General features: G+C 42.9%; 1 protein-coding gene across 1 annotated transcript; it reads left to right on the top strand.

Annotated features, from left to right (window-relative positions):
• The first annotated feature begins 490 nt into the window (after positions 1-490).
• On the top strand, positions 491-27,282 carry Fbxw23 (F-box and WD-40 domain protein 23). Its single transcript, XM_017313742.1, has 10 exons — positions 491-860; positions 4,260-4,299; positions 9,662-9,916; positions 17,532-17,574; positions 17,633-17,842; positions 19,210-19,368; positions 21,110-21,329; positions 22,806-22,984; positions 23,284-23,408; positions 27,107-27,282. The coding sequence occupies exons 2-10, from the start codon at positions 4,292-4,294 to the stop codon at positions 27,204-27,206; spliced, it is 1,299 nt and encodes a 432-aa protein (XP_017169231.1). The 5' UTR covers positions 491-860; positions 4,260-4,291; the 3' UTR covers positions 27,207-27,282.

The raw sequence follows: 27,282 nt of genomic DNA, 5'->3' as shown, positions 1-27,282 counted from the left end.
CCTATTTTGGGGCGTGAAGGGGGAATTAGCACCTGTAACTTCAGTCAACTCCTGAAGCATATTTTTTAAAAGTTGATGGGCTTGTTCTATGATGCCCTTTCCCTGAGGTTTATAGAGAACATCAGTGACATGTTTAATATCAAACTGGAACAAAACTATTGGAACTTGGTTCCTGTATAACCGAGGCTATTGTCAGTTTTAATAATCTGTGGTTTTCCCATGGCAGCCATGCACTCTAAAGTATGTATTGTTGGGAGCTATTAAGACAACACAATTGTCCTGATCTCTGAATTGGGCCTCTCTCCCCAAGAAGAAAAGGGGGTCAAAAGCGGGCCACCAATGCACTGCTCCGAGAACAACCACAGAATGTTCCAGCCCTAAGTCAGCGCCAGATGTCCTGACTTCAAGATGTACCCTGATACCACCAAGTTCCTGCTTCCCCTTGTAGCTGCCAAAAGAAAAATTTCCACTGCCCCACCCCTCCTGCTGAGAAGTACTTGTACTACCCCTTTTACTTGTACATTTCCACTGCCCCACCCCTCCTGCTGAGGAGTACTTCCCCTTTTGCTTGTGCATTTAAGCCTTGAGCCTTGCTGAATACAGTGACACCTTGATGCTAATCAGACTGATCTCCGCGTGTCGTTCCTCGCACTGGGTGTCTGTCTCTCCCTCCCCCGATTTGGTTCTTAGGAGAAGGGCCGCTCGAGACCCTCGAATAACTGGACCTGCTGGACGGATCAAGTGGCGCCAGATGTGGGGCACGAGGTACGACCACCCTCTGGACAACGGATTTGAGAGGTACCACGCAGACAGTGAGACAGTTCCCCGCCACTTTGCTTGAGTGTCTCGGACATCGAGAGGTAAGTCTGGGCATAAAATTGTTCCATTCACCATGGGGAATGTTCTGTCCAAAGAGACAGTTTTTATTCAGGAGATGAAGGGGTCTCTTTAGGAGAGAGGGATAAGAGTTAAGAAAAAGGATTTAATAAATTTTTTGTTTTGTTTTGTGGACGAAAGATGTCCGTGGCTGATACTGAGTGGCCCTGAAATACACCCTTTAACCTGGAATAAAGTAGGCAAAGAAATCAATAGTTTAATAAAAGAAGGAGAAGATGTCCCTGAGTCCTTTTTTAGCTATTGGGGAATCGTCAGAGATCTCCTTAAACAGACAGAAGAGGGCGGAGAAGGCGCCTGCCTCTTAGCCCTTACTGAAGATTTTTTAGAAAACTCCCGTTCGCCCGTGTCGATAATTGATGACCCTATTCCTAAAGATTCCCTCCCTACTCCCCTCACTCTCCAGGCTAGGTCTGCTTCAGGAAAAAAGAGTGCTCTTCAGCCCTCAACAAAACCCAAGAGAATTTATCCGATTTTATATAAAGAATTGTCAAATGACCCCCTTGATCCCTCTTCTGAGGCAGAACTTGATGAAGAGGCTTTCAATTATGAATGGGGCCGCTATGGTCTGGGACCCGGTGCCTACATTGCCATGGAGCTCTTTAAATACCACCCCCCTCCTTACTTGTCCCCCATTGCCCCTACCGCTCATCCCATATTGCTGGCTTCTCCGTCCGTTCAGTGATTACTTCAAACTAAGAGAGAGCTTCAGACTCAGATTACCAATCTTAAAGATGTTCTAGAACTTCAAAAAGACCTCAGTCTAGAGACTCAGAGTCTACAAAGGGCCCTCATGGGAGACCTTCAAGGTCCCATCCCCCAAACCCCTCAAACTGGCCGTAAGGGTCCCTCTCAGAAACAAGAGAATGAACAATTGACTTTCCCTGTCCTCACCCGATCTCGAGCCCGTCAGGCTGCTCCAGGTCATGAGGACCCCCCACTGGCTCCTCCGATAAAGATCAGGGGGAACCAGAGAGTGATGAGGAGGAGGAGGATCAAGCAAACTCTGATTCCGATGAGGGTGGCATGTCCCCCGATGAAGGGTTGGACACCAACAGCTAACCAGTCTACAAAAAGCTAAAACTGAGACATGTAAAAGATCTCCATTCAGCAGTCAAAAATTATGGGGTTAATGCCCCATTCACAGTATCTGTATTAGAAAGTTTAGCAGGAGAAGGCTACTTGATATGCAATGAATGGAATAAAGTTGTTCAGTCTGTCCTCACTAGAGGCCAATATTTAACTTGGAAGTCAGGGTTTGTGGACAGAGGAGAAAATTTGGCTGCAAATAATAGAAAGAATCCTACCAGTAAGACAGCCTCCTGGACTGCTGATAAAATCTGTGGTAAAGGCAATTTCACTGCAGACAAAAAAGAATTAGGGCTCTCCCCTAGTGTCTTCGCCCAGATGGCACAGGATGCCCTGGGAGCTTGGTGCGCTGTCCCTGCTGCAAGGGCCCTAACTACGCCCCTAACCAAGATTATACAAGGGCCCCAAGAGTCCTATGCGCAGTTTGTTGCCAGATTGCAGGAAGCAGCTGAGAGAATTTTGGGACCTGAGGAAAGTGAGAGTCCATTGGTCCGACAACTTGCCCTTGAAAACACCAATTCAGCATGTAGGGCTGCCCTGAGAGGTAAAACCAAGAGTTTAGATATAAATGGTATGGTCAAGCTTTGTAATGAGGTAGATGTGTTTTCTCAACAAGTTTCTAAGTCTATTAACCTGGCCATTGGGGCTGCTCTAACTCCAGCTCCAAGATTGGTGCCGAACCCCATTGGCCCGAGTTAGAAGTAGACATCTGTGTCCTTGCATTGGGTGCAGACGCTGCCTGGAGCACCCCTGATTATTATATGCCTCAATTAACAGAAGTTAACACAGGTGATAAAAAGATTGATCCAGGTTGCAGCAGTGATATATGCCTTGCTGCCCTGGCCTTACACACTGGAGGTATATATGTCTGTCCGGGAACTCATCGAGATAGATCTCTGAATTATAAATGTGGCTATGAAAATGACTTTTATTGCGCCTCTTGGGGCTGTGAAACCACTGGGGATACCTATTGGACCCCATCCTCCTCGGGATTATGTCACAGTTAAACAACTTTACCCCAATTCCAAAGTCACCTACCCTGGAAAGCAACCCCTTAATAGCTATTGTTCCCCCAATTCTTCTAGACAAGGGTGGTGCAACCCATTACAAATTGGCTTTACAACAGCCACAAGGACTGCTGACTGGACCAAGAGAGGATTCTCTTGGGGGTTGCGCATATATAAAGAGGGCACAGATTGGGGATTGACATTCAAGATTAAACTACAAAAGGAAATCCCCAACAAATATAAAGCATCTATAGGGCCTAATCCCCAGTTACACCACCCTATATCCCCAAGCAATCCTCAACTCCCAGGTACCCACCCCACTGTTCCTGCCCCAGCCCACTTTCCCTGTGGGGCCCCCCTCTTCCACTGATTTACTGTGGTCTATATTGAATGCTTCTGCTTTAGCCTTGCTGGATAAGACACAAAGAGATAATGCGTCAGAATTTAAAGATTGTTCGATGTGCTTTTCTGCTTCCCTGCCCTTTTAAGAGGGCATAGACTTATTTGGATGAAAAATTCTGTGGTGATAGTTAATTTAAATTTACTGATGTGGATGGTGCTGTCTTTAACCACAGGAAGCAGAGACAGCTGGATCTCTGTGAGTTTGAGAAAATCGTCTACAGAGAAAGTTCGATGACAGCCAGGAGTACATAGAGAAAATGTCTTGGGGAAAAAAAAAAAAGGCAAGGACTGGAGAGATGACTCAGCAGTTAAGAGCATAGACTGCTCTTCCAGAGGTCCTGAGTTCAACTCCCAACAACCACATAGTGGCTCACAGCCATTTGTAATGGGATACGGTTCCCTCATCTGGTGTGTTTGATGGTGAAGGAGGGGGCAAGGTGGATTCTTTAAGAGATTACTCTCCCTCAGACACTAAATGCTGAAAATCTGGTCATTCAGGGGTGATTCTAAAAATGTCACTAATGAGGGACCAGTAGCTAAAAGCAGTAACAGGTATCTTTATAGATGGAAATGCTTCATAATAATCTTTGAAACAATCACCAACTCTATGCCAGCGTTTCTCATCAATTGTTCCCTCTGGAGGAACCATGAACAAATGTCTCCCACAAAATCTAAAAATTTTATGAAATCCTTTTTCTTAAACCTAGTTCCTCATATTTTGAGTGACCCTTAAAGTCCTATCACAAAAAGTGACTTCTTTAAACATGGTCGCCCCATTTCTTACCATATTTCTCCTATGATCTGCGCTGCTTCATTTTCTATTCATCCTGGACTGTCTCACAATGGGTTAATCCGTGTCGTCTTCAGCAAACAGAAGTCGATCTCTGGTGCTTCTCAAGATGAGCAGGTAGGCCTACCCTCCAATGATGAGCAGCTTTCTTGTCCAGGCCCACAGGACAGTTGAACAGGGTCTGAGGAATCACCTGTGGAGAGAATGGGGTGGGGCAAGAAACATAAAGAACAGACAGCAAGTCAAAAAATTCTGATCAAGCTGACACATTTTATTTTTACTGGCAGGTTTTATGCCCACAGAAGCAGGATATGCGGAGGGGGATGACACAGAATCACTTTGTTTCTGGGGGAACACACCTGTTCCCAAAAGCAGGATATTGACTAGATAAAAGGTTCAGCAGGAGAAACAGAACAGAATGTGTTACTAGGTACCTGTCGACAAGGTCTATAGCTATTTGTTCTTAATTTGGGGTAGTACTTTCCCACAGAGGCCTCAACTTTTCCCCACAGAAATCTCAACTAAGCTCATACTTTTCCACTAAGGCCAAGACTTTGTAAGTAAGAACTTATGGCTTTCAAGGCAGTTAACATTCAAACAGGGATTGCTCCCAACATCCAGGAAGACTTTCCTACCCTGAGGCTTACAAAAAAATGGAAAATCAGGCCAGGGCTGGAGAGATGATGTGGCAGTTAAGAGCACTGGCTATAGACCAAGCTGGCCTCAAACTCAGAGATGCACCTGACTCTGCCTCCAGAGATTCTCCACAGATACTTAAAAGAACAGCCAAGTTACACTCATACAAGAATTTATCAAGGCCTAAGAAATATGGGGTTTGTGGTATTGCATTATTTATGAGAAGGTCTGCTAGAGCAGAACCCCATGGTGCTAGCTTTCACAAGGCTCAAAGGAGTAGCACTAGTTGTGACTAGGGTGTGAAATCCTTACCTGTCATTAAGCTGACCCTAGGCAGGACTGCTTTATCTTAACTGTAAACATTTACCTGATTCCTGTAAGTCCTTTTGAAGTCTTTCCTTTGTTTTGTGTCAGGTAACTTCAATGTACTTTTCCTACTGTGACTTCTGACCCCCTTTATTTTATGTATTATATAAGATTGGTGTTCACTTTGTGACAATACATTCAGATTCTACACAATCTCCTGTGTGCATCTCTGTCATTTTCACCGACTCCTTGCCCATCTGCACCTAGAGACCCGTCCTAGACAGACAAGGAATGTAAGAGGGTCTAAGGCACTTGTGTCAAGCTGACATAAAACTAGACAGGACTAGGTTTAATGTGGTTGCAGTCAGGTGGTATTCCTGACTTCAGTCATCTTCAGAGCCTTCTGTATTCTGTCCACTGCCTGGGCTGCAGGATCTGAGCTTCTCCTTCCTCCTTCCTTCTCCATCTCTCTATAAGGTGTCTTGAGCCTTTGTTTTCTCTTTATGAAAGCTCAGAGTATCCACATGCCTTATTGGAAGTTGAAGACTATTATGGCAAGGTTCCCAACCTAACCTGTTAATTCACTGAAGCCTGTTATTAAGAGCTACAGACATCTTACCATACCCAGCAAGGTACCAACGGTTTCCAGCAGACACTGGTTAAGAACCTGGGTGCACTCTTTCTCAGTCCCTCCTTAATGTTGTTAAGGAGGTATTATAGGGTTTCCAACCATTGTGAACATGCAAATACGTCTTTATATAGTAACTGCAGTGGCCTGTGATGGTGGTCCCTTCTAAAAGACACATCTATGTCCCAATCTTTTGGCCTTGTATTGCCTATACGACAAAGCTGTGAATGTCATTTAATATGATAAAATATATGCCTGAGTGGGACTTTGGACATGGCTTATCAATTAAGAGCACATACCACCTCTGTAGAAGACTCCAGTCCTATGCCCAGAATCTCCTGGGATGGCTCACAACTGCCTGCAACTCTAGCACCAGAAAGATCTGACACCTTGACCTTTGTGTGTACCTGTGCTCAAGTTCACAAACACACACGCTCATTCACATAATGAAAATTCAAAGATATTACTGGGTTATCATCTCAAATGAGGAACTTATCTTAATTTACTCAGTTGTTCTCTGACAATATTTACAGGTGACCTGAAAAAAGAAAGACATCCCAGCTGGGTGACGGTGGCAGTGTTTGTCTTTAATCTCAGCACTCTGGAGGTAGAAGCCTCCAGATCTCTGAGGTGGGGGTCATTCTGGCCCACAGAGTGAGTTCTATGACAGCCAAGGCTACACAGAGAAATTGTGTCTAGAAATAAAACAAAACAAAACAAAACAAAACAAAAGTAATTTCTGCATCATGGGACATACCTTTAATCCCAGCACTCAGCAGCAGGCAGAGGCAGGTGGATCCCTGTGAGTTCATGTCCAGCCTTGTCTACATAGTGAGCCTAGGTCATCAGAGCTATGTAGTGAGATACAACAAAGCAGAAATGGATGTTTACTTGGATGAGATCATGATTGGTGGCAGGGACAGAGAATGGAGTGATGCTTCTCAAGTCCAGGGATGCCAGGGCAGCTGCTGGGAACTGGCAGAGACAAGGAGTGGATTGTCTTCTAGTTCCTCTGCAGAGAACAGGGCCCTGACAGTGTTAGATAAACAATGTCTAAACCTGGGACAGAGAGTATTTTTCCCACCTCCCCCATCTCATTTACACTCACTTGTTCATCTGCCACAAGAAGTTACTGCAACAACCATCTTCAGCTCACAATGTGCAGTGAATATCAGAGCCTCAGAAAAGGTTCTTCAGCTCATCTCTCCTGGTCTCCTGATGGTCTCTTTCCCAGATGGCCATTATTGAACTACTGGATTAAATAAAACAAGAAGAAGAATCTCTTTAGGTTTGGAGAGATGGGTCAGTGGATAAGAGTACTGGCTGCTTTTCCAGAGGACCTGGGTTTGATTTTTCAGTACCCACATGGGTGCTTACAACTGTCTGTAACTTCAAATGACCTCTCCTGGCTTCTGCAGGCAAGAAATTTCATGTTTGAAGCCAACCTAAACTCCTCAGTGAACTCTAAGCCAGCTCAGATCATAGGACAATATCCTTCCTCATTCAATCATACACACACACAAACACGCACACACATACACACACACACCTTAAATAAGTACGCAGTAAAAATAATCAGATCTCCAACATGAATGGATACTATCCATTGTTAAGGTGTCTGGGGTAGCAAAGCCTCATAACTGTTATGAGGAGTTACAACAGCTCTGCATTTCAACATCTAAATCAGTCACTCAGAGAAAGAAGCCAGAACCATCAGCTGGCTCAGAAAATATGCATACAGAAAGGTCAAAGCCATGAAGTGAGGTACATATCTTTCATCCCAACACTTGGGAGGCAGAGGCAGACAGATCTCTAATTTTGAGACCTACATTATATATGAAGATTCAGGCTAATCAGTCAGGGTAGAGAGTGAGACCGTGTCTCAAAAATAATAAAGGAGAGAACATAATAAGAGATAAAAAAGAAAATTGAGAAAGTGAAGCACAAAGAGGACTCTGGCTCCTTTCAGGGCCTGTAGTGTGGCCTGTCGTCCCCTCTTTAGGTTGCTTTCATTTTGCTAGTGCTTCAGAATCTAACTTGGAACCCTGTGGCAGAAAAGCCAGCAGTGGGGTCTGCAGTCATCAAAACTGTTTACAATCTGAATCAGAAGAGACCTCAATTGAAAAACTGGCTGTGTGGATATATACACATATATCCACATTGTATGTGTGTGCGTGTATGTGTAAGTATGCATGCATGCATATGTCCATGGTGTATGTCTGTGTGCACTCTATCATAGTGTTGGGTTCATTGAGTTGTTGTCTTAAAGGACAAAGGATCACAGTTTCCAGGGTCCAGGACATAAGCTCTTCCTGTGGATGCACAGGAGAAGGTAATTTTAGAATGAAAATAAATTCTGATTTCTACTTAGTAATATAAACAGCATGAATGAAATCAGCATGACACTTTTACTTTTCTCTTTTTAATAAAACAGTAATTTTCCTCTCCTTCACCTAGGCTGGCCTGGAATTCATGTTCAGTACATGTAAAAGTATATTCACGAGTGCACATGCCTGTATATGTGCAGAGATGAGCAGGAAACATCAGGTGTCCTTTTTGACTGCCACTTTCTATGAGAAAGCTAAGTACACAAGCACATGATCTCAGAGGCTGTGCAAGCACAGAGAGGTGGGCCCTGCTGATCTAACTCAGGTCTCAAGGTAGACATGAACATGGAAACCAGATTGCCTACACCAGGAATTTGGAGAAACCTAATGGACTTCACATAAGCAATTGAAACTGTTGAAAATTAGTGTGTTACTCCGGATTTTCTAGAACGTTCTTACAAGTACATCATCAATCGGGGCAGCCACAGATCACGTGCTTTTGGTCTCCACAGTGCAAGGAAGGGGTTGTGAGCTCATCTACACAGTGAAAATCACTGTGGAGTGAGTTAAGGTGTGAGCACTCTCAGCTGGGTGCATCTGGCTGCAGTGAGAGGGGAAGGGGAGTCAGGCTGAGAGTCTTCACAGCTGTAGCTTGCTCCAATCAGAGCCGGATGAGCTGTGGTTGGCAATCCTGCTAAATCTTTGGCCAAGTCTTTAAAATCAGAGCAAGCTGGAGAGGAGAAAGGAGAGTGAGTGTGGACTTAGGCCACATAAGATGGAGAACCATTTACCTAGTATGCCTATGATGGAAATCTTCTCCTATCTGGATGCTTACAGTTTGCTACAGGTTGCCCAAGTGAACAAGGTAAAAGCTCCTTGGCTGAACTCCTCCATTCTGTGCATCCTACAAAAGGCCCCTTTGGCCTTTCCCACTCAGTCTTGGAGTCTCAGCTACCACAGAATCACATTCACAGAGCTTCCCCTCTTCCGTCCTTCCTTCCTTCCTTCCTTCCTTCCTTCCTTCCTTCCTTCCTTCCTTCCTTTTTGTCCTTCCTTCCTTCTTTCAATTTCTCCTAAAACTTACCTTATTCAGGCCAGTCAACTCAGCTCTGACACATTAGTGTCTCAGGGACTCGGCTGCTTCTCTTGACCAACAGGAGCTCCATCCTACAGAATAGCAAACAGATATATCTAAAATTCATGGGTTAGTATTATCCATTCTGAAGACCTCAAATATGGTTAATTGAGGTAGGAGTGGTGGCACATGTCAATAATTGAAGCACTTGTGAGGTGGAAGCAAGATGATCAGGAGTTTGAGTCAAAATCACCCACAAGAATTTAAAACCTGCCCAGGCAACTAGACAACCTATCTCAGAACAGTAACAGTGATAAAAAAAAATTCTACTAAAAGAATGGATCAGGCTGCAGATGGAGCAGAGAGGGAAGAAGAGGCCTTCGGATTCTGGGCCTGGGCCTCTGCTGCATGAGGATGGTTAGTGAATAAAAGTTTGCTCACTGTAACAGTGGCTCTAAAGTGAGGTGACTGGGGTCAGCCTAATGGGATTGCAACTCTGCATTGCAGGAAGTTGTGTCAGAAGAGATGGCTCTACTGTGACATGGTCACCCTACAGCTCCATGGCAAAGAGACATGGAAAGAGTTCTTCATTTACAGAACATGGCAAGAACACGCCAAGTCCCGGGCAAAGCCAGAAGATTTCACTTACAAGGAAATTCCTGTGGAGTTTGGTATAAGCTTGGGTACTCTAGAAGAGATACCCCCTTGGTTTTTCCCAGTGTGTGCAGTCCTTCATTCTCATTTGATAAGAGGAAGGGAAATGTAGTTTAACAGCATGGGCCTCCTGTACTAGTTTAGCCATGGAACTACTCTGTGATATGCTGAGTGGTTGTTCTACATCATAAAACCAGATCTATTGTTCCCTTTCCCTGAAGGCTTCATACCCTTCCCAGAGTATAGAGAAAATTTACTGGGGAAATTACCAAATAGGCTTTAGTATTTATCTCTTTCAAAAAAATTCCTTAGACCAGTTTTCTGATGGAGAGATGCTTTGAAATTTTTTACATTTATTAGTTTGGTGTTAGTGTATGTGAGGTGTGTACATGGCACAGTGTTTGTGTGTCAGAAGACAACTTAATGGAATCCATTCTCCTGAAGGGATGAATTTTATTTTTTCTGTTTATTTGAGATAAGGTCTCACTATATAGCTGTGTCGAGCCTGGAACTTTATCTGTAGCCTAGGCTGGCCTCATTTCAAGAACTGGTACATGCCTTCATGAGACTGCTATATCTCTATACCTGATTATTTTCTTCTTCTTTCTCCTCCTTCTCCTTCTCCTTCTCCTCCTCCTCTTCCTCCTCTTCCTCTTCTTTCTCCTCCTCCTCTTCTTCTTCCTCTTCTTCCTTTTCTCCTCCTCCTCCTCTTCTTCTCCTCCTCCTCCTCCTCCTCTTCTTCTCCTCCTCCTCCTCCTCCTCCTCCTCCTCCTCCTCCTCCTCCTCTTCCTCCTCCTCCTCCTCCTCCTCCTCCTCCTCCTCCTCCTCCTTCTTCTTCTTCTTCTTCTTCTTCTTCTTCTTCTTCTTCTTCGTCTTCTTCTTCCTTCTCTCTCTCTCTCTCACTGGATCTCATGTACCACATGCTGATCTCAAACCCTTCATGTAAAAACAACCAATGATCTTGAACTTTGGATCTTCTGCCTCCAAATGAGTACCAGTTTAAGGTTTATAGGCCTCCAGGAACAGAACTAAGCACTCTGCCTAGGAGTTACAGCCCAGGCCCAGTACCCATTTCATATCTATAGAAACAGACTAAAGAATGAATGTATCTGAACCAATGACCAGCCTGCAGTGTGCTTGCCTGCCTCTCTCTTCCTCCTTTCCACAGCTGTTATCTAAGCCTTCTTCATGGCAGAGGGAAGTAAAACATACCTCCTTCAGTTAGAGTTGTCCCTCAACTGTCTTGTGTCCACATACTGTTGGGGTTTCCTTGCAGAATCTCGGGCTTATGCATATTATATCTCAAAACATGACTTAACAAGAAATGGACAAGGGATGTCTGCTGTCTGTATGGTGACTTCCATGAACAGGATTTCTACCTGGGATATTCACGAGGTGAGTCGGGCTGACAAGTAGCAAAAGATACCCTCATATGAATTTTAATTTCATGTTTTTGTTGTTGAGGATGATGAGACAGCATCCCCCAGTACACACCTGGCTGTCTCAGAATTCTCCATACAGATCCATCTACTTTAGCTTCCCATGTGCTTGGATCAAAGCATTGCAACACCACACCTGACTTATCCCTCTTCCTAATTTTTATTTATTTATTTATTTATTTTAAAATGAATTATTTTCTATGTATGAGTGTTTTCAGGGGATATGTGTATGTGTAATCCATGTGTGTCTGCTGCCTGTGGAGATCACAAGAGGGTGCCAGGTCCCTTAAAAACTGTAATTGCAGATGACTGTAAGCTGGCAGAGGCCAGAGGCTGTCAGGTGTTGTGTAGGCTTTGGGAAACCAGCTAGGGTCCTCTGCAAGAGCATTAATTGCTCTGTACTGCTGAACCATCAGGGTTTGTTTGTTGTTGTTTTTCTGGTTTGGAACAGGGTTTCACTTTGTAAGAGCCTTGAGAGAAACTAACTGTATAGACCAGGCTGGCCTCGAATTCTGAGATCTGCTAACTTGTGCCTTCTGGGATCAAAAGAGCATACCATGCCCAGCAGGCCCCTTCAGGGTGGTGTTCCAGGCTGCTGTGAATGGGAAGGCTTCCCTGATCCTTCCTCACTTTGTTTAGTGCTGCATGGGAAGGGCACTGATTTTCTTCCATGTTATTTCTATAGCCTGCCAATTTGGGGGGAGTTTATCAGTTCTCAGAGTTTTCCAGAGGAATCATAGGGTTTCCAAATACAGCCTCATAGTGTCTGCAAATGAAGAAACTCTCGCTTCTGTTTCCTATTGGCCTCCCTGTTGTTTGTTTCTCTTGTTTTATTGTTCTAGCTAAAACAATACCATAATAACTGAGAGTAGAAGTGTGGATATAATTGCCTTGTTCCTGACTTTTCTGGAAATGCTTTGATTTTTTTTTTCATGCTCGTTGTTGGGGGTACAGCAAAGAAATTGTAGATATTACTGCTCAATGACATAATAAAGGCTTTTTATTATACATATGAGAGAATGGCCAGAGATTCCTAGAACAGTCCAGGGTAGACAGAGAAAGAAGCAGACTGTGTTGTGTTCTTAAAAAGACTAGGATATGTTTTGTAGAGGAAAGTATAGTGAGGTGGGAGGTGTGCCTCAGCAGGCAGACCCATGTTGAGGCATCCCTTCCCCTGAGGTAGGAGACATACAATGTGTATAGTGCAGAATAGAATTTATGTAGGTTCTGTGAAGCAGAGTTGAGAAAGCAGTAGAGACAGAGCAAGCTGGAGAGGGAGAAATGGAAAACGGGAGGGAGGGGAGGGGAAGGGAAGGGAGGGGAGGGGAGGGGACAGGAGGGGAGAGGAGGGAAAGGGAGGGGAGGGGAGAGGAAGAGAGAGGAGGGGAGAGGCAGGTCACCAAAAGTGAAGAGGGAAGGGGGAAGGGGAAAGAGGGAAAAATGGGTTAAGGAGGGCAAAGAACCAGACAGAAGGGGCAGAGAGAGCAAGGAGGGGTCAAACAGCTCCTTTTATAGCAAGCCAGGCCTACCTGGTTTTTGCACAGTAACTGTTGGGTGGAGCTCTAAAGAAATGCTAACATGCCTCCATTTTGGGTTAATTTTAAAAAGGAGAAGCTAGAAAGAGGCAAAGGTAAATCAGGAATAGTGTCATTGTTAGATCTAAATAACTTTAAAAGTCCCACAGTCTTTACATATTCTTAAAATTTCAATCTCTTCAAAATATCCATCTCTTTTAAAATCCAAAGTCTTTTTACAATTAAAAGTCTTTTAACTGTGGGCTCCACTAAAACAGTTTCTTCCTTGAAGAGGGAAAATACCAGGGCACAGTCACAATCAAAGCAAAAAATCAATCTCCAACCGTCCAGTGTCTTTAGCTGCTTCCTGCTGACTTTGGGGCCACATGTCTGGAAAAACTAAGAAAATGGGGATGGGGTGTTGGTCTAGTCTTAGGAGAGTCTCTTGTTTCCTCGCTGTGCAGGATCTGTGGTACCATCTGTGGATAGGAAGGAACAAGTCTAGTAGAAGAATTTGTGTCTGTGAGAACAGGTGCTGACACATCCGTGGGTTGCTTCTCTGGAGCTGTCCTGGAGGTAGATTTTGAATAAACACCTGGATATAGCAAGGTGCTGGAACAGTTATGTATATTTGACGAAGAGATTAAAATCAAATGCTTTTGGGGAAAAAAGAAATTTTCTCCAGTGTACATTTGAAACACTTATGTTTTGGTGGTTGGGGTGAGAGGACTCCCAATCCCAGGTAACAGTAGAGCAGTCCCAGCCCCTGGAATAGTTAACAGGTAGAAACTTAGGCCATTGATTGGCAGGTGTACTTATCTAGATGGAGTCTGTGTGGTCCATGAGAGGTGGAACTGATTGGGTATACTGGAGCTTATAAGTTTACAAATAGATTAATCTGTTAACAGCATTAACACTCTTTAAGATGAGATCAAGGAAGACAAAAACCATTTGTGGAGCAGAGGAGCAACAGGGGATATTTTCTTCTGAGAGACAGAATATATTTATACATATATGTATATATTACACATATTATATATACACATATATGTATATATAATATATATCATACATATATGTATGTAATTGTGTATTATATATATAACAACAGATATATTATAAATATATATATATATATATATATATATATATTTGGCAGCATGAGAAATATTTTAACTTCTCATTTAAAAGACAAATTTTAAAAAGTTTAAAATGTGACCATATGAATATGATAGTTGATTATATTGTTTACCATGAGAAACACATTAATTCTATAGTTAAGAGTGATTGAGAATAGTACTCCATTGTGTAAATATACAACATTTTCGGTATCCATTTCTCTGTTGAGGGATATCTGGGCTGCTTCTAGCTCCTGGGTTTTATAAATATGGCTGCTATGAAATAGTGGAGCATGTGTCCTTATTACATGTTGGAACATCTTCTGGATATATGCCCAGGAGTGGTATAGCTGGGTCCTCAGGTGGTACTATGTCCAATTTTCTGAAAAAACACCAGACTGATTTCCAGAGTGGTTGTTCCAGCTTGTATTCCCACCAGCAATGGAGGAGGCACGTTCCTCTTTCTCCACATACTTGCCAGCATCTGCTATCACCTGAGTTTTTTATCTTAGCCATTATGACTTGTGTGAGGTGGAATCTCAAGGTCATTTTGGTTTGCATTTTCCTGATGACTGAGGATACTGAACAGTTCTTTAGGTGTTTCTGAGCCCTTCCAGATTCCTCAATTGAGAATTCTCTATTTAGCTCTGTTCCTAATTTTTAATAGGGTTATATCATTCTGTGGAGTCTAACTTCTTGAATTCTTTGTATATATTGGATATTAGACCTCTATTGGATGGAGGATTAGTAAAGATCTTTTCCCAATATGTTGTTTGCTGGTTTATGTTATTAACAGTGTCGTTTGCTCAGCAGATGCTGGCGAGGATGTGGAGAAAGAGGAACACTCCTCCATTGTTGGTGGGATTGCAGGCTTGTACAACCACTCTGGAAATCAGTCTGGCGGTTCCTCAGAAAATTGGACATAGTACTACCGGAGGATCCAGCAATACCTCTCCTGGGCATATATCCAGAAGAAGCCCCAACTGGTAAGAAGGACACATGCTCCACTATGTTCATAGCAGCCTTATTTATAATAGCCAGAAACTGGAAAGAACCCAGATGCCCCTCAACAGAGGAATGGATACAGAAAATGTGGTACATCTACACAATGGAGTACTACTCAGCTATTAAAAAGAATGAATTTATGAAATTCCTAGCCAAATGGATGGACCTGGAGAGCATCATCCTGAGTGAGGTAACACAATCACAAAGGAACTCACACAATATGTACTCACTGATAAGTGGATATTAGCCCAAAACCTAGGATACCCAAGATATAAGATACAATTTCCTAAACACATGAAACTCAAGAAAAATGAAGACTGAAGTGTGGACACTATGCCCCTCCTTAGAAGTGGGAACAAAACACCCATGGAAGGAGTTACAGAAACAAAGTATGGAGCTGAGATGAAAGGATGGACCATGTAGAGACTGCCATATCCAGGGATCCACCCCATAATCAGCTTCCAAATGCTGACACCATTGCATACACTAGCAAGATTTTACTGAAAGGACCCAGATGTAGCTGTCTCTTGTGAGACTATGCCGGGGCCTAGCAAACACAGAAGTGGATGCTCACAGTCAGCTAATGGATGGATCACAGGGCTCCCAATGGAGGAGCTAGAGAAAGTACCCAAGGAGCTAAAGGGATCTTCAACCCTATAGGTGGAACAACATTATGAACTAACCAGTACCCCTGAGCTCTTGACTCTAGCTGCATATGTATCAAAAGATGGCCTAGTCGGCCATCACTGGAAAGAGAGGCCCATTGGACACGCAGACTTTGTGTGCCCCGGTACAGGGGAACGCCAGGGCCAAAGGGGGGGGAGTGGGTGGGTAGGGGAGTGGGGGTGGGTGGGTAAGGGGGACTTTTGGTATAGCATTGGAAATGTAAATGAGCTAAATACCTAATAAAAAAAAATGAAAAAAAAAAAAAAACAGTGTCGTTTGCCTTACAATTGCTTTGCAATTTTATGAGGTCCCATTTGATTCTTGATCATAGAGCATAAGACATTGGTGTTCTATTCAAGAACTTTTCCCCTGTGCCTTAATGTATGAAACTTTCCACACTTTCTCTTCTATTAGATTCAGTATATCTGGTTTTATGTGGAGGTCCTTGGACTTGAGCATTCTACAAGGAGTTAAGAATGGATCAATTTTCATTCTTCTACATGTTGATTGCCAGTTGAACCAGCACCATTTGTTGAAAATCTATCTTAGTTTTCCACTGGGTGGTTTTAGCTCCTTTGTCAAACCAAGTGACTGTAGTTATGTGTGTTTATTTCTGGGTTATCAATTCTATTCCATTGATTTCAATATATGCCCTGACATTGTTTCAATACCATGCAGATGACATGAGCATAGTTCTCCTGGAAGCTTCCTGGGCTGAGTGTCTTAGGGGAAGAAACAGGGCTAGAGCTGTGGTAGCATTGTTGACCTGGCTGCCTCACAGTGTGTAGGTATAATCTCTGTTCTCTATGGTTTTGTGAGTTCTAGGGGTCCATATGATGCCCTGGGAGAGGGATGGTGGGTTCCCTAATACGAGTGAGAAAGAACATAGGACTGGCAATGACTATGGTTCTTGAAGACATTACTCCTGGTTTCTCTCACCATTATGACACCTGATTGCCACTGTGCAGTCAGTGCTGGTTTATGCAAGAGTTTCTTTCTATGTATACTATGACCTTTGAGATGGCCAGTTGCTGAGCCATTGTAGGGGAGAATTCGGTGAATGCTGGAACCTCATTGTGTGTTTCTTGAGAATCCTCTGTTCTCTCAACTATTTTTTATTTTAGTATGTTGTAGATATTAATGCAGTGAACATTAATCCATTCTTGAGGTAGCTTGGTTCTCTTTGTCTGGGAGAAGGTCTTACCCTGTAGTCTCAGCTGGTCTGGAACTATGTAGGCCAGGCTAGCCTCCAACTCAACAGATCTGCCTGCCTCTGCCTCCTGAGTGCCGGAACTAATGTGGTGTCCCAACACACAGCAAAGGGATTTTATTTTGTTACAGTCTCAATGTTGATAAACATTGGAATGTAACATAATGAAGAGGATGATCTTGGGGTTGGAGGTTTTGGAGTTTTTGGGTTTTGTTTGGTTTAGGTTTTGTCAAGTGGGTTGGAGGAGGCTGTTTAGGATGCTATGAGGCTATCCTAGAGTTCAGGCTGACCATGGACTCATGAGGACCCTCGTACCTCTGCCTCCTAAGTGCATGAGTCCTGTTTTTCTGTCCACTCCTGCCACAAATAATATAGATGTTGTTTTTCTTCTTTGTGATTCTTTTTTTATTTTTACGTACATAGGTATTCTGCCTGCATGTATTTCCATGTGAGGGATTCAGATCCCCTGGAAGTGGAATTACTAACAATTGTGAGCTACAATGGGTGTTTAGGGAATTGAACCAAGCTCCTTTCATTAAGCACAGCTAGTGGTCTTAACTGCTGAGCCATCTCTGCAGCCCTGTGTTTCCTTTCTTTTTTGAGATAGTCTTGTAATGCAATTCCAACTGGCCTGCAACTTGACATTATACACTGGACTGGCCTCAAGCTGCTAGTGAACTTCCTGCCTCTGCCTCCCACAATGGAAGTCTAGGCCTGTGCTACCACATCCTGTGATGGATGCTTAGAACTTTCATATTCTTTTCTTGTAAGTAAGAAGGTGTTCCAGTCTGGACAAGGCTGCAAAATAAAGCTGGTGAGTGAAAGCAGTTGAACTAGAGGTGCTCAGACAACATGATGCTCTTGTTCTCCAGGGTGCTATGACCTGGGAAAGCCCAGTACAGGAATCCTATATTGAGCTGATGACTACCCTCCCTGAGATGCACATTGTGATCACTGTAGATATAAGCTCAACTATCAAACTGTGGGACTGTCACAACAGTGATGCTCTGGCAACTAAGAGCATTTTCTCTCTGTGTCAAATACTGAAAGCTGTGTTTACAAAGGATGGCCCAATTGTCTTGGTAAGTGACATGCCCCTCCCCAACCGAATCTGGAATAGTTACACAGAACAAAATACTTGCCAATTTGAGTTACCATTATTGTCAAATCTCACCTTGCCTTCCTAGAGTCTCTGCGAACACTGAGAGTCAATCACAGTATACCATAAACATGACTATCCCTTAGCTTTTGACACATTAAAATTCTTTCCTGGCATCTGGGGAGAGGTAGCTCAGTGGGTAGCAGTGTTTGCTGTGCAAGCGTGAAGATCCAAGTTCAAATCCGTGACACTGACATAAAAAGTGGGATGTGGTTAAATGTGCCTGTAACCTCAGTGTTGTTGGGGATGAAAACACAAGGGTCACTGGGACTAGATGGCTGCTAGCCAAGACAGCCTAGCTCCAGGTACAATAAGAGACTCTTTCAGGAAATCAGGAGAGGGGTGGTCTAAAAGGGTACCTGGCAGCCTTCTCAGGTTTCCAAATATGTCCCAGTATATAATCTACATACACATGCTCAAGTATAGAAATAACAAGCACAAGAACACACACACACTTTTTCTAAGTGATTTTATATCTTTTTGTCTTGGAAATGTTTATTAGTCCTGAATCCATGAATTTGGTTAGAGACAGTAGAGAGAAATGTGAATTTTATCACATATACAGAAAATGGATAATGCTGATGACCCAGTTACTGCTGGGGAAGAGTGTTTTAGGGTGGAAAGTCTTGACACACACCCTACCTCATGAGTTTAAGACAGAGTACCATGACATAGTCCTGGCTGGCCTAGTACTCACTGGGTAGACTAGGGTGGCCTAACTCACAGAGATCAGATGTCCTCTGCCCTTGGATTGTTGGGATTTAAGACATAAGCTAGCATGCCCAACAAAAGGTTCTTTAAAAATAAATCCTGCAGGGCATGATGGTACATGTCACAGAGGCAGATGATCTCTTGCATTTGAGTCTAGCCTGGTCTACAGAGTAAGTTACAGTATGGCCAGGGGTACATAGAGAAATCTTTCTCAAAAATTCAAAAGGGAAAAACAATTATTTTGTGTGTGACTATTTTGCCTGCATGTGCATCTATGTATCAACTCTCTCTCTCTCTCTGTGTTTCTCTGTCTCTGTCTCTGTCTCTCTCTGTCTCTCTCTCTCACACACACACACACACACACACACACACAAACACAGTTACCTACTGAGTCATCCCTTAGATCTAGAGAGTCTTACACCATGGAATCAGTGCAGACACTCTGTGAGGCAGGCTGGTCACAGCTTTAGGTCTCATTACTGGACTTGAAGACACAGTGGTGAATCTCTGAGCAGATAACACTGCTTCCTCCATGCTTAACCTTTCCCCACTGACCTGGTGCTGCTGCTCTGATTTCAGGTAGGTGATACCTCGGGAAACCTCTACATCTTTAGGATTCCCGACTTATACCCCATTTCCAGATTCAATGTATTCCCATACGCTTTTGATGAACTCCGGTGCTCTCCTCAGAAGAAATCGGTCTTTCTGAATTTAGGAAACCCACACGTCTTGACAAAGGTAGGTGGGTTCTAGCAACTCCAGGGTGAAGGTAGCAGACAGTGGGAAAGTCCAGTCCTCAGGGAGGTCCAGACAGACCACTCACCCTCTCCTAAGCCCTATCATAAGAAAAGCCATCCTCTAGTCAGGAAAGAATAATGTGCTTGGGAGCAGTCACGTGACCAATCACAATGGCAAATGTCTGCTGCAGACCCTCTGGGTCCCTTTGTCTGTGTGGAATGAGTCTATGGGGCAGGTGGGCAAGGCATCCGTAGGTGACAGACAGACCAACAGGAGAGATTGTTTAGAATCTGAATGTATTTTGTCAGGTAGAGCATCAAACTTTTTATACCGAAGAAATAACAAGAAATCAGGCACAATACAATTCAGCAGGTTACAGTGCCGCAATACAAAAGGAATGTATATACCAAAAGAAGGCAGGGACCAGGCCAATGTCACAAAGAAGGGAATCAGGTGTAAAGCTAGTTTATTGTTAACCAGGGGTTCTGCACTAGCAGACCTTCTCATGAATACTGCAATATCACAACCCCCCCTCCCCTATTTCCTGGGTCTACAGAAGAATTTACCAGCTTGCTTCTAATATGAAGCTTGCTATACCTAGCTGTAGAGAAGATCTCTGTCTCAGTGGGATTCCCTAGTTCTATTATGGTATTCCCTTGTTTGGGTGCTGATTTGCTACTGTCCTTAGTAAATATTTTGCAGACCAGCTCTGAGCTACTGGCTCCGTCTTTTGTAATGCTTAATTAGTTACTGAATAGGTAACTTCCTTGTTGCATTCCTGCTGGATTCCAAGCTCTTTGGCTTCTGGGACCTTGGAACACTGGAGAGACTTAACTATATCAGAATTTAATCTTAAAAGGCATTTATAATAACATAGTAAGAGAGCTCATAGTTCCAAAAACCAGACTAACGCAGAAATAGGGTATGAGTATGTGGGTAAAAGAGAACACCAAAGCTCCAGGAGGTGAGTTTCCGTAAAACTCCTTTCCTCATGAGTGCTTACAGACTTTTCAGCCTGTCTATCAGACTTGATCGGAGTGCATGGCAAATGTCTATTAGTGAAGTGTCCTTGAAATCTGGCTCAGCTAGAGGATGATGACAGGTGAAATAACAGTCCCTGGACACCTTTGCTGGATAGAAAGCAATTTTCAATCACTGGCAGACATGCTCACCAGAGGCTGATACATTTCAGATAAGTGCTACCATACCCAATGCATTATATACTGCCTTTTCTCTTAACTGCCAGCTCTCTGGTGCCTGGTTGTTAGGTACTGGGAGAGCAATGGTCTGTTCACAGGTCAAGTACTCCTGAGGGCCCATGTATATTTATTTAGTTTTATACATTGATATACATTCAAAGAAGCCTGGGTTACAGTATGACAGTCTCAATGCCTCAGTTAAAAAAAAAGAAAAGTCCAGAACAACCCTGGACTGGTCCTCTGCACAGGGAAAATGTACTTAACCAAGCTCTGCCAGATGTATCCATTGAGGTAGCATAACTGAAGCGCCCTTTGACCTGGGTCAGGGACTCCATTCTGTCTCTGAATGTGATGGGAGGGGCAGGAAGAAGGTGAGATATTTCTTCCCTGAGTGGGAGCAATGACAGTTCTAACCTGTCCTGGGTGAAGAACAGATGCAGTCACTCCTGGGTTTATTTTGAAAGCCCCTTGTCTTGATTGTGCTTGTGCCAGGCTGCAGAGATTTACTCTTCATTGATTCCACTGGGCAATACTCTCTGCAGGTCGTTTACATGAACAGCTTACTGAGGCCATCAGAATTCTCTGCGCCAGTGTCTACCATTCTCAAATTTCCATTATGCCAAGGAGCAATGGGGTCCTTCTGGACCCCAAGAAGGGAAGACAGGATAACCTTGATGTCCAGAAAAATATTCTCAAACTCCACAAAATTTGACACATTTGATATGAAGCTGGAAGAGATCGGGAACAAAGTAACTATTCAAGGTAAACCTTACAAAATTCTCAATCCAGACATGATGTCATATGCCCCAAAATCAGGAGACTGAGTCAGGAAAACTGCATAGAGACTGCTGTCTCACAAACAAAACAGATGGAGCTGAGGAGATGGTTTAGCATGTGCACATGCCAACATACATTCACACAGATGTGCACATACATACATACACACATGCACACAGATGTGCACATGCATACATATGCCCACACAGATGTGCACATACATACATACACACACACACTGATGAAGTGAATAAATAAAAATAAAGGGCCAATAATTTGTAGTGCACACCTTAAATCCCAGCATTCAGGATGAGAAACAATTAGAATCTCTGGGTTTCACGCCAGCCTGATCTATGCAGTGAGTACCAGGTTAGCCAGGGATGCATAGTGAAACCTTGTCTCAAAAACAAAAACCCCAAATGACAAGAAATAACGAACTATATTATGGGGTGCCAAAATGTTTAGGGCAGTGGTTCTCTATGTATAGGTTGTGACCACTATGACAAATTTCTATCTTCAAGAATACTTAAATCATGAATCTTAACAGTAACAAAATTACCATTATGAAGTAGCAATGAAAGTACCTCTATGACAGGGCAGACCCCCCTCCCCACACTGCCACATGAGAACTGTATTACAGTTCAGTAGGAAGCATTGGTAAGGTTGAGAAGCGCTGGCTTAGAGGATAGACGCACTTACCTATGGAGCCTGACAACCTAGTTCAATTCCTGGGGTACCACAGGATGGAGGAGAGATCCAAATCCCTCAAGTTGTCCCATGACCCCAACATGTGTGCTTCTGGCATGAATACCTACACAAACATAATAATGTAAAACCAATCTGTAAAAGAAATCTTCATTTCTCCTGTGTCTCCCACAAGTGCTCGGAGTAAGCTATAAATACTTGTCATTGTTTTGCATTTTTAGTCTTTGAAGACAGGGTTTCTCTGGGTATCCATGGCTAACCTGGATTTTGCTCTGTAGACTAGACTGGCCTTGGACTTGGAGATCGACTGGACTGTGCCTGATTGTGGATTACCTTATGATCGTGCTCCACATGATGTTTTTTGTAAAGGGAGCAGGGAGCTCCTTGGCCAAATGTGAACTTGTGCCTGTTTGATGGTCACTACAATAGCAATCTACAGTTTTCCAGGGAAACATGTTTTCATTTCTGTCATGCACTAGGGACTGGGTTCTACTCTCCTTTCCCAGTACAGTTGTCTTTCCAATGTTTAAGCAACTGACTGTCCACATCTTCACTGTTTCATGGCCTGCCTTCCATGTCCAAGAACATGGACTTCACAGGACATGAACTTGACAGACCAATGGACTGTTGTCATTGTCTCTTTCAGACTAGCACACCATGGAAGGAGGGATATGCTTTTCAGTAAGCATTAAGGATTTTTCTCCTACTTAAATGAATGTAAAAATTGCCTCTGTATTTTCGGTTTGTTTGGAACAGGACATTTGGTAGCAAGTTTCTCTTTGCAAGACTGCAAGGAGCACGCAGAATGGATGGGAGTCAGTGAAAAGGACACGATTGTTTGTTCAACTGGATCCTCTCTCTTGCTCTTCGACATGAATGGTCTCCATCTGCAGACATTTCAGTACTGCTCAGAACAGATCTTGAGACTATGGGTGGTATGTTTGGAATGTTTTCCCTCCAGTGTGTTTGTTTGTTTGTTTTTTTTAAATAGATTTATATTTTGTAAACTTCATACTTATGGGGTGTGCACATATGCATTTGTCTGTGTGTGAGCACTTGCAGAGTTCACAGGCAGACTTCCTGGTGTCAGTCTCTTTCTTTTTCCCTTTACATGGGCTCAGAGCACCAGGCTTGCTCAGCAAGTGCCTTTACCTGATGAGCCATCTCCTAGGCCCTCCCTGTCTTTTGATCTGACATTGACTGCTGCCTACTATCACTTGGATGTTCTTTGAAGGACCCTGTTCATGTCATTGTTACCAGTAATGATGGCTCTTTGGATATATTCGCATGGGAGGAGAGAAGCCCACTGCTAAGGAAGTGTTATCGACTGCAAAATAGGAGATATCTGCCACCGTCCAGGTAAACTCTGCTTCTTGACTTAAATTGGACATTAATTTGAAAGCACTTCTGGGGCTGGAGAGTTAGCTCAGCAGTTAAAATCACTGGCTGCTCTTCCCAAAGACTTCGGTTCAGTGCCCAGAATCCACATGGCAGCTCATACCTGTCTGTAACTCCAGTTCCAGGGCATCTGACTGACACCTTCACACCAATCAATTCATTGAAAGCTATGGTAAGCATTTAAAAAGGTCTATATAAAAGGGCATTTTCAAAGAAAAATGAACTTTCAATAAAATATATGACTAAATTTATGATCTTCAGCATCACACAGAACAGACATTGTGCTATATATGTCTAATATTTAAGTAGTAGAGTCAGTAGGATCCAGAAGTTCAAGGTAATTTCTGCTGTTTAGTAAGTTTGGCAGCCAGATGGGGTTCAGTGCAAAACCATGACAAACAAACAAACAAAGAAAAAAAAATAGAAACTGGCTAAGCATAACACACACTTTTAATCTCAGCAGTAAGGAGTCAGCCAAGTTGCTATCTTATCAGTTCGAAACCAGCCTGGTCTACATACTGCGTCCCAGGACAGCCAGGGCTATAAGGCAAGATTATATATTAAGAAAGAAGGTAGGGAGGGAAAAGAAAGAATTGATAGTTCTGGGAACTCAGCACATACAGGTATGTCAACAGTCTCAGGCCTACAGTAGATGTTGGGGAACTTCTTATATATCTTGTTTCCACATATCTTGTCTTTAATGGATGGATGGTTTCTCCTGAGTGTGGCCCATGCTTGGGTTACTTCATCAGTGAGCTGTCATCATCTCCATTTGGCTAATTTCTCTTTAACTTTTACTTGCCTTCATCCAAATTATTTTAAGTGATCATGGTGTGGTGGTACAGGCCCCAATCCCTGCACACAGGCTGCTGAAACGAATGTTGATTGCCAGTTTGCAAAACACCTTTAACCCATCTCCAAAAAAGTAAAAGAAAAATATGGGTTCCACCCCTCCTTACAGGATTTCTCTGTGTAAACTGAATCTTGGAAACAGGCTGGACTTTATCTCCACCTGGAGATCCACCTGTCTCTGCCTCCAGAGTGCTGGGACTAAAGGTGTTTGCCCAGAGTCCCTTTTTTAAAAAGGTCAACAGCACGTGAAAATTTACCATTATTATTTATATTATGTGTATGACTTGAAGATATTTCTCCCTGTGAACATAGTGGATCAGAGCTATAATACCAGCATGCAGGAAACTAAGACAGGAGAATTACCTCAAGTTTTAGGCTAGCCTATGCTACTTTCAAATTTAATGCTAATCTGGGCTGAACAATTGAAACTTTATTTCAATATTTTCCCCACACTCTATGGGCATTATCTTCATTCACTTGATTGTTTGTTGGTTATGGTAGTGGGGGTGGTGTTTGGCACATTTTCGTGTGTTATTTGTTTGTTTCCTCCACAATGCTGTGGAGAGAATTTGTAGTTTGATTCAGTCCCATTTGTAAATTCTTGTTTTGGTTGCTGGTACCTGGGAATCCCTAGTCAAGAACTTCTGCTTAGATGGAGTCATGGAGCTTTTTCTACAGATTCTCTCTTAGTGATTTTCCAGTTTAAAATGTAGTATTTTCTTCATGTGTTATGAGTTTATTATTGAATTATTGAGTAGTGGGAAGTATAGGAATGTGTTCTCTTTTTAATCTTACTAACATCATCTATTGAAGAGCCTATTCCTTATCCTTAAAATAATTAACAAACCATAAAAGTGCAGGTTCTCCTCATAGGCTCTAATACATGTGGTTGAGGGCAATATCATTCATTCTGCTTTGGTCACAGCAACTTGCTGTGACATATTTTAAAATCTGATACTGTGATGCCTTCAGTTTTGTTATTTTGCTTTAGAAGGACTTGGCTATGTAAAGTGTGTGTGTGTGTGAGCATGTACATGTATTGTGGTTTTGAGACATCATGTATACCCCAAGACTGGCTTCAAGCTTGCTATATAGTTAAGGCTAGCCTAAAATTTTATGTATCCAGGGAATCCTGAACCTCTTCCCTTTCACTCAGTCTCTGATTTTCAAATTGATATTAGTTTCTTCTCCTTCAGGATTTGGAAAGGGCTCTACAATGGCCTTCTGGCTTCTATGATGTGCTCAAACATCCCTTGTCATTGGTGTCTGTCATTCTATAGATGATCTGGTAGAATGCCCCTCTAATTTCACATTTCTGGTTTAATTATTAGAAACTTGTTCTTGTTGAATCTAGTGTCAATGGTTGGACCTTAATGTATTTGAGCTTGACCCGCTTATGACTCTCTGTAGACTTACCAGTTTGGGGAAGGTACCTTGTCTTTCTGTGCTTGGGGAGTGAATCCTGGGTTTTCCACGTGTAAAGGATGAATTCTGATAATGAACTATACCCCAAAATTTCAGGGAGTTTCCTGTGTCTGCCACATCCCAGGTGGAGAGAGTTAGGGGCGCCATTTATACCATCTCAGTGCAATGCAGAATAAGGGTGTGGACGACATGTTTGGCTAGAGTCTGCAAGGTCACGGGCAGAGGCTGTGTCATTGCCCAAGGTAGGCCTTACACTTATGAGCTTCTGAGTGATCTATTAGAGGTTTATCTCAGTAGTGAAGAACAGAGTGATTGACATGAGCCCCACCATCTCATGGCCCTACTGCAGAGGGGATACACTTCTATATTCACCCTGAGTGGACCAAGTTTAGCAAAGGGAACACAACTCAACTTTAAAATAAATTTATAAATTAAATCTTTGGTTTTTTCTGAGACAAGATCACTCTATGTAGCCTAGACCAACCTCAGACTCCCTCAAACTCTGTCAATTCCTTGTCCTCAGCTCTTAAGTTGAAGTGATTTATAGATCAGTGGCATCACACCCTGCTGCTCTCTCTGTTCTTAAGCTAAGAAATGTACTGAACAACTGAGAATTGAGAAATGGGGCAGAAGTCTATTGTAGAAGGCTGGGATTAAATCTCATGCTATGAATGATAGACATCCTTTGTCAATGTGCACAGTTACTCAAAAATAACCTGGGATGACTCAACAGTTTAGGCAATGCCACCAAGCCAGACAAGTCCAGTCTCTGGAACCTATTGGTGAAAGGAGCGAACTGATTCCCACAAGTTACTCACTCAATTCACAGGAGCATAGACATGCACTCGTGTACACACACACATACACACACATGCACTCGTACAAGCACGCATAGCCACGAATACCCATCTATGCAAGCACACAGGCACACATATGTGTGATCACACATGCATACACACAGGCATACACACATAGGCACATACCTACTCAGGTACACACATGCTCAAGCACAAACACACACAAACAAACACACACACACACACACACAAGTGGATACTTATACACATGACAACTTAATATATTTGTTTATTTTATGTATATGAGTACACTATAGATGTCTTCATAGACCAGAAGAGGGCATCAGATGCTATTACACCTGGTTTTAAGCCAATATGTGATTGCTGGGAATTGAACTCAGGAACTCTGGAAGAATAGTCAGTGCTATAAAACACTGAGCCATCTCTCCAGCCCCCAAACACAAAAGTATTTAAAAGTTTTAAACAGATTCAGGACTGTGATGAAAAGACAGTCCTTTAATTATCAGTTGATAAGTCTCCCATTTGAGTACTGACATCTTGTTTTTTTTTTTTCCACCTTTGCAGCTTCATTACCAAAGCACTATGTGATGATGTGAGCATAATTGGAGTGATGACAAATAGTCCCTCCTCCTGCTATCTGATGGCATATACCTTGAACTCTTGAACACTGCTCCTGAAATGTGCTCTTGAAAACTGAGTGTGTTGTGTGTCATCTTCCTCAATGATAATAAAGGTCTATT

The sequence above is a fragment of the Mus musculus genome, chromosome 9 (assembly GCF_000001635.26).
Source record: "Mus musculus strain C57BL/6J chromosome 9, GRCm38.p6 C57BL/6J".
NCBI classification, from domain to species: domain Eukaryota; kingdom Metazoa; phylum Chordata; class Mammalia; order Rodentia; family Muridae; genus Mus; species Mus musculus.
Note: the sequence above shows the minus strand (reverse complement) of the source record. Positions and strands in the feature narration are given on the sequence as shown.

Coding starts and splice junctions, on each gene's coding strand:
- Fbxw23 (XM_017313742.1), top strand. Junction 17,843..19,209: donor AGGATGGCCCAATTGTCTTG/GTAAGTGACATG, acceptor CTCTGATTTCAG/GTAGGTGATACCTCGGGAAA. Junction 22,985..23,283: donor AGATCTTGAGACTATGGGTG/GTATGTTTGGAA, acceptor TGTTCTTTGAAG/GACCCTGTTCATGTCATTGT.